The sequence below is a fragment of the Pseudochaenichthys georgianus genome, unplaced genomic scaffold, assembly GCF_902827115.2.
Source record: "Pseudochaenichthys georgianus unplaced genomic scaffold, fPseGeo1.2 scaffold_428_arrow_ctg1, whole genome shotgun sequence".
NCBI lineage: Eukaryota > Metazoa > Chordata > Actinopteri > Perciformes > Channichthyidae > Pseudochaenichthys > Pseudochaenichthys georgianus.
Window position 1 is genome coordinate 22,177 of NW_027262993.1, and position 8,064 is coordinate 30,240.

An 8,064-nucleotide genomic window follows, 5' to 3' on the forward strand; every position below is an offset into this window, starting at 1 on the left:
AGTCATCAGTTGACATTTAGTAGCACCGTTCAAACCGACAAGTAACTAAGCAACAGATAAGCAACTAAAGTTCAGTTGACTATTACATTAAGCATTAGTTGATGATCAACAGATCATTCAATCCTACTAAAGGACATCTAAACATAATTATTAACAGTTCGCCAAAACACTTCCCAAAATGGAAAAACGTCCCCCCCCACAACAACAACAACAACAACAACACGTTCAACCCACATTCAGAATGACCTGACAGAAAAGGGGACGAGCTGTTTGTTGCTTTTCATTTCAGCAATCTTCTCTGCCAGTCCACCGACTTTCTTCTGACGGAGTTGGGCTGATTTTAAAAGTGTGGGTTTACCCTTAAACTGGTCGTGGACACTTTTGTCCACCGGCAACACTTCAGCTGCTGCTGCCGTGTCTTTCACAGCATTCCTGGAAACATGAGCGTTCTTAAAAGCTTTGGTCATCCTGAGGCCTCTCGGCACCAGTTTAAGGATATCTTCCCACCACATCTGAGATGGAAGACACTGACAAATAAAGAATACATTAATGTCAATACATGTTATGGCCCCCCAATACCTGTTGTGGTGTGTGTTGTGTGCAGTGTCTTGGTTGCAGGGTGAGCCACATATTTTCTCTTGAAAAGGGAACTTGGATGAGTGTGTGTGACTTCTCGTTTCTTGTAGAACATGTGTTGTATGTTATAGTAGGTACTAGGTAGTGTGCCTGTATGCGCAGTGTGCAAATCTAGTTAGATAATTTGCTATTTATTGATAAAAAACATATTGGTGGTAAAAACTGGTGAGAACATTATTTATATTTCATTATTCATTCCAGGTTCAGTGAGCAGCCATAGTAGATGAGCATTAGAGGTGTGGACATTTCTCCATGTAGAAGATGCATCGCGATGTACGGTTCTGCATCGATGCAGTGACGGAACATCATCGGGAGTCTGGTCTCATATCAGCTTAGTGAGAGTCTTACTGTTCCTCCCCTCTGATCTCTGTTTCAACGAGGGCAGAGCTTTACACTTTGAATGCCGCCTCTCACCTCCGCACACACGGGGGTCTGTGTGTGCAGAGGCGAGAGGCGGCTTTCAAACGACCTGCAGTCCACTGACTTGTTGCTCTCACTACCAATAACAGCTGCTCTGTTGCCACATTCACATCAGCAGCAGCGAAGTGCACATCGCCACAAGACATTCTTTATCACATAGGTCAACATGTCAGGACTCTGTCTACTGATTGGCTGCGGGTGCTCTCTGGCTGCGCTTCGCCACTGAAAGTTTAAATATCCCCAACTGTTTGTTTGATTGCACTTCCCCGCAGAATCTAACGTCCGCTGTGCGCTCATAGATATCGCATCGTAGAAGAACTATGAGTACGGGAAGGTCCGTAGCCGCTCGGCAGCGTACATGCCATCGGCTTTGTGCTGCATTCACATGATGTCGGAATCATCTGAACAGTTATCTCCCGGCCCATTCGCGCCCAAAGCAGCCAGCCTAGGGAACACTGAGCTGCTATGTGAACACCTCATGTTTGTAGATTACAGCACACATGTAATGCACTGCAGAATTATTGAAGTTTTGTTTGTATTAAGTGTATGTGAGGTGGCTCACACAGATACTGGAATTGAAAATAAGCTTTTATATTAAAGTCTGTACAGTTCAGATTGATCTGACTGCTTGTATTAATTGATAACATGTTTTGCCTCAAGACTCAAGAGTCAGAGCTTGAGTCAGAGCTCGAGGTAGAGCTCGAGTCAGAGCTCGAGGTAGAGCTCGAGGTAGAGCTCGAGGTAGAGCTGGAGTCAGAGCTCGAGTCAGAGCTCGAGGTAGAGCTCGAGGTAGAGCTGGAGTCAGAGCTGGAGTCAGAGCTCGAGGTAGAGCTCGAGTCAGAGCTCGAGGTAGAGCTCGAGGTAGAGCTCGAGGTAGAGCTGGAGTCAGAGCTCGAGTCAGAGCTCGAGGTAGAGCTCGAGGTAGAGCTGGAGTCAGAGCTCGAGTCAGAGCTCGAGGTAGAGCTCGAGTCAGAGCTCGAGTCAGAGCTCGAGGTAGAGCTCGAGTCAGAGCTCGAGGTAGAGCTCGAGTCAGAGCTCGAGGTAGAGCTCGAGTCAGAGCTCGAGGTAGAGCTCGAGGTAGAGCTCGAGTCAGAGCTCGAGGTAGAGCTCGAGGTAGAGCTCGAGGTAGAGCTGGAGTCAGAGCTCGAGTCAGAGCTCGAGGTAGAGCTCGAGGTAGAGCTGGAGTCAGAGCTCGAGTCAGAGCTCGAGGTAGAGCTCGAGTCAGAGCTCGAGGTAGAGCTCGAGTCAGAGCTCGAGGTAGAGCTCGAGTCAGAGCTCGAGGTAGAGCTCGAGGTAGAGCTCGAGTCAGAGCTCGAGTCAGAGCTCGAGGTAGAGCTCGAGTCAGAGCTCGAGGTAGAGCTCGAGTCAGAGCTCGAGGTAGAGCTCGAGGTAGAGCTGGAGTCAGAGCTTGAGTCAGAGGTAGAGCTGGAGTCAGAGCTCGAGGTAGAGCTCGAGTCAGAGCTCGAGTCAGAGCTCGAGGTAGAGCTCGAGTCAGAGCTCGAGGTAGAGCTCGAGTCAGAGCTCGAGATAGAGCTCGAGGTAGAGCTGGAGTCAGAGCTTGAGTCAGAGGTAGAGCTGGAGTCAGAGCTCGAGGTAGAGCTCGAGGTAGAGCTCGAGTCAGAGCTCGAGGTAGAGCTCGAGGTAGAGCTGGAGTCAGAGCTTGAGTCAGAGGTAGAGCTGGAGTCAGAGCTCGAGGTAGAGCTCGAGTCAGAGCTCGAGTCAGAGCTCGAGGTAGAGCTCGAGGTAGAGCTGGAGTCAGAGCTTGAGTCAGAGCTCGAGGTAGAGCTCGAGTCAGAGCTCGAGGTAGAGCTCGAGGTAGAGCTGGAGTCAGAGCTCGAGTCAGAGCTCGAGGTAGAGCTCGAGGTAGAGCTGGAGTCAGAGCTCGAGGTAGAGCTCGAGGTAGAGCTGGAGTCAGAGCTTGAGTCAGAGCTCGAGGTAGAGCTCGAGTCAGAGCTCGAGGTAGAGCTCGAGGTAGAGCTGGAGTCAGAGCTCGAGGTAGAGCTCGAGGTAGAGCTGGAGTCAGAGCTTGAGTCAGAGGTAGAGCTTGAGTCAGAGGTAGAGCTGGAGTCAGAGCTGGAGTCGTTACTGGAATCCGTGCTGGAGTCCAACCTCATGACCTGCGGAACTGCCACTGAACTCTAGCTGCTTATCTGTTGATCATCAGCTAAAGCTTGATGTATGTTCTACTGGCAGTTAGTTGAATGCATGTCACTTGTCTGTTGAAACTGCTGTTGAATGTCAACTGATGACTTATAGAGTGTTAACTGGACTATCAAAATAAAGTGTTACCAAGTTTTTTATTGTCATTGTACAAAAAGTACAACGAGATTCAGACTCTGTCCCAGTGTGCAAAGACTAGACATACGTAACATTAAGAACATGGCAGTAGGACAGACACCATAAACAATCATACGGGGGTAAAGTGCATTCAAAGTGTGTATCGGCCTATGGGTGGAGATGGTTACGTTACATGTCACTTGTTAGACGCTTTGATCCAAAGCGACTATACTCCAGGTCTCCCTCGAGAAAGAGAGCTATGATCTCGAGGGACAATCTGGATCAATTAAGGTTTGAAATTAAATGACTCGATACTGAGGGCAATCCCCACTGGAGCACTTTGGGGTGAAGGGTCTCAGGACACAACGACATGCTGACTGCAGTGGGGTTTGAACCTGTGCTCCCCTGATCCCAACACCAACGCCCAACCCACTGCGCCACACGCCTCCGTAGTCAGACATTAACACAACTCATCAATAAGAACCTTGACACACTCAGACAGTGGCGCCCCCCACGGAGAATACCCAACATTAGCAACATAGAAATATTAGTAACACATTAGGGAACAGCCAACACACAGAACCAGCAGACAAGGGGACACACATAGTCATACAGGACAGGGACAATTACAGATTAGACGCACAGAGACAATTAAATAACATACTTACAGACCACTGACACACTGACTACAATTAGAAACACAAACACTAGGAACATTACAGAAACACTATACAGAAACAAATCCATCAACACAAAACTAAAACAGTGTCCGGATGGTCCGGAGGGGCCCAGGCCCCGCCTCTTCTACCTGCTCCGCAAGATCCACACGCCTGTGGAGACGTGGGCGGTCCCCTCTGGTCTGGAACCTACAACATCACAGAATACATATCGCTTGATCTGTCCCCTCTCCAAACTCCACCCCAGCTACATCCAGACACCTATCATGTTGTTCATACAATAAAGACCCTGCCCATTCCCCGTCACACCCTTCGTTCTTCTCTAGGTATAGACTCCTTATACACCAATATAGAAACTCCACGTGGCCTCTCTGCACTTCAACACACCTTCAGTACATACCCAAACCCAGCCTAACCCGACAGTGACATCCTCCAGTCACTCCACCTCAGCCTCACCCGCAATGATTTTGTTTTCAACAGTATACCAGTACCTCCGGGTGTGACGAAAGACCGGAGGGCGGCCTAGAGTGCCGGAGGGCGGGTTCCAAATCGCTGGAGGGGGGGGGGGCAGGGGGTGACGGACCTTTGATTTTTGTCTGGGAGGTCTCCAGTGGGCTCTTCCAGCAGTCCGTCGAAACACCCAAAACAGCCCCAAAAACAGCCGTGTTTTGGGAATAGGCCTATATGACAAAACACAATGAAACACCTAAGCTTATATATTCAGAGTTCATTCATCAATACCAAGAGGCTCAGTATATATTGTTTAACAAGAATATATATCTTGCGTGAAAAACCTTGAAAAATAAAGATATTATTGAGTATTTCGAGTATTATTGAGAGAACGCGCCCTCCGGCCTCATGGAGCGCGCACCTCCGGTACCTCACACCGGTACCTCCAGCTGTGCGGTTGTGCTATGGGCCGCAAGCACTGCGGCATATGCAGATATTTACCTGGCCCACTGGGAGGAAACGGCCTTCATCAAACTCACCCTCAAACAGTGGCGGCTCCAGAGTATCTGTGTTGGGTAATCTATGGTAGGGCTAACCCACACAGCGGGGGGGCTCAAGTCAGTATTGCAATGTGATTACATACACGCTGCCCTTGACAGTGAAACGCCACGCGTGAGGTTTAGATTATTTCCCTGTCTCAATCCAAATGGAACTGTATGAAATAAAAAGGCACATTTGTCTTGTAGTAAATAAAAAGGGCGACCTGGAGCCAATCCTGCAACTTCCCCACAGGTGAAAGAGCTGACATGCTGAAAGCCCAACCCCTGCAGGGGGGTCTGGGGGGATTCTTCCCCGGGAGACTTTTTAAAATACTAACATAAAATACACATTCTGGTCCTCTCTTGAGAAGAACAATAAATACATCTATTACTACACGACATATTTTAAAAAATGAATGCCATTTTAGTGTTTTGTTACTTTGTTCTGAAAGCTGAACCTGCTGCTCCTCACAGAGAGAAGAGGGAAGAGGCTGTGAATGACTTTACATTGTGAATCAGGGAGGATAGCCCCCATTGTTCTGTGTGTAAAAATGAAAGACAGCCCACACACCTATCAATCATCACACCGTGGGGTCTTATTTCACTCAGATGGAGGGAGTAAACACAGCAGCGAGCTTTGGGACGGCCTCCCCTCTCTCCGGCAGAAACAGGAAGTGCCGTAACTGTTTGTAACAACGGTTTCAAATCAGCATCTCTTAGACAAAGAGTTTAAATGAATAACTCAAATAAAACTCCAAACATCTTTCATTGTGTTTCAAAGCTCTTTTAGTTTTAAACCTGATGTTTATAAGCTTCTTAGTTTTTGCAACGGTCTGTAAATATACACAACTTTATAATAAAATGCACCCATTTACCTTTTTCTAGACTAAACACAGGTTTGATCCTAAGTTAAAACATATGAGGTCATCATGAGGTTGCTAACATCGCAGTTTATCAGTGGATGTTTGCTGGAACTACTTGTTAACAGCGTGTTTCCTGAGGACACACACAGCGTGACTCCGGTCAGGGAGAGACCGGTCTCAAGTCAGCACCGCTGCAGACTCGCTGTTTGAGGGCTTGATAGCCCACTCCCCCTCCACACCCCCCCCACTCCCCCTCCACACCCGTTGCTTTGGAACAGCCCTCAATATGGCGGACCCTCCGCGTGAACGCGCAAACGGAGGGGTAGGGTGTAGGGTAGGGTGTACGGGTAGGGTAGGGTGTAGGGGTAGGGTGTAGGGTAGGGTGTAGGGGGCGGTTTGGGAATGGGCCGAAAAGAGAGGCTCGGTTTATTAAACCCGCCGTGTTATTATCCAAAGTTACTGTAAACTTCTGAATAACGTACTACTAGTCCGTCAAAGGGAGAATCTAGTCATTTTTTCGCGCAATGTTAGTAACTATAGTATGATTACTGATAGGGCTGCATGATATATCGTGTCGTGACGATAATCACGATATGCGCATGCACGATATTCACAACGTGTGATTTAAAAAAAAAAAAGGTTTTTATTTAAAAAAATTTTTTATTGCGATATTAAGTAGGCACATTTACTTAATCACGTCATGTTACAATTATTTTGCTGCTTGCTACAAAAGGAAAAGTTGCGCGGCTCTCATGTGAGGGGTACTCGAGTGAGTGACATGCAGGCTCTGCATGCACAGCAAACCACCAATCACAATGAAATCTCCAGAGCAAACAGACCCGGTGATTAAAGGTCAAAACACTGAATAAAGTCGTTTCATGAGTTTCTCCAGGGCAGTTCGGCGCTGCTAACCGAGCTAGCTCAGCTTGTTGCTCTGATAACTTAAGATCCAGACGTCCGTGACTAAAATCCGTCATCCGGTTAAATATAGTCAGGGGCGGTTCTAGGGGGGGGGGGGGGGCAGGGGGGGCCAGTGCCTCCTAACACTGACCTCTGGCCCCCCTGTGGCCCCCCTAACAATGAACTTTTTTTTTTCTTTTTTTTTTAAATGTATATTATAAAAACCGCAGGATTTTGTTGCTGTAATGTGAGATTGTGCAGACACCCTTATGTAAAGTAGAGATGTAACTGTTCATGGCCTTTATTTTTATATAAATATGGTGTGAGTGCAAACATTGCACTATAACTTAAGCTGAAGCTAACAGTAATAACTATAAGATCTATCTGAAATAAATAAGTGTACTGAAACAAATACCAATAACTGTATTGCATTGTTTTCTTATGCGCAATTACTTCATACTGTCTGGTTCTCTTTTTCGTCCTGCATTTATTGTGCCCCCCTCAGAAAATAACTGGCCCCCCAGTGGCCCCCCCAGTCAAATTGGTCTAGAACCGCCACTGAATATAGTTAAAAAATACCAATTGTATAGCATTAAAATTCAAGAAAGGATGGTTTGCGGGAACAAAAACGGTCTTTTCTTCATTTCTTGTATGTTTTCATATCGCAATATATATCGCAGGAGGGAAAAAAATCGCAATGTCAGTTTTTTCCAATATCGTGCAGCCCTAATTACTGCATCTATAAAAGTAACACATTTCGCGCAATGTTAGTAACTGTCGTGTGATTACTGAATTTATAGAAGTAACGCGTTACATTAGTCTGTTACCGACAAATGTAATATTATTACAGTAATGCGTTACACCCAACTCTGTTTGGAACCTTGATAGCCTCTAAAAATACATACAAATATGAGGTTGTATCAACACCTCAAACAGCAATTGAATATCATAGTCTTTACAAATGTATTTCTATCAGACGTATTGTATCTGATTACGTAACATTATTTCATGTCTCTGTATATATTTAGGTATCGTTAACCAGGTGAGCCCCAAGCCTGTTTTTCAGGCCTCAGGCTCGAAAATGGCATTCCCAGAACAATTGACTATAACTTAACTTCTAAAAGGGGTACATTAATAATCTTTTTTTCTCAAAGCAATGATACACCTGTGAGTTGGATGTCATTTTTTTTAATTTTAAAGTAAATTCAGATTGAACATAGTAAAACATTTTAAATTATAGTGTCCGTCCCAAAACAAAACATGACTTATAGTGAAAACCAACCTTGGATGATGGGATGGTAG

At 46.2% G+C, this 8,064-nt stretch overlaps 1 protein-coding gene across 1 annotated transcript; it reads left to right on the forward strand.

Annotated features, from left to right (window-relative positions):
* The first annotated feature begins 1,701 nt into the window (after positions 1 to 1,701).
* Positions 1,702 to 3,198, forward strand: LOC139433414 (probable inactive protein kinase DDB_G0270444). The gene has a single exon (XM_071202419.1). The coding sequence runs from the start codon at positions 1,702 to 1,704 to the stop codon at positions 3,196 to 3,198; it is 1,497 nt and encodes a 498-aa protein (XP_071058520.1).
* The last annotated feature ends 4,866 nt before the right edge of the window (positions 3,199 to 8,064 follow it).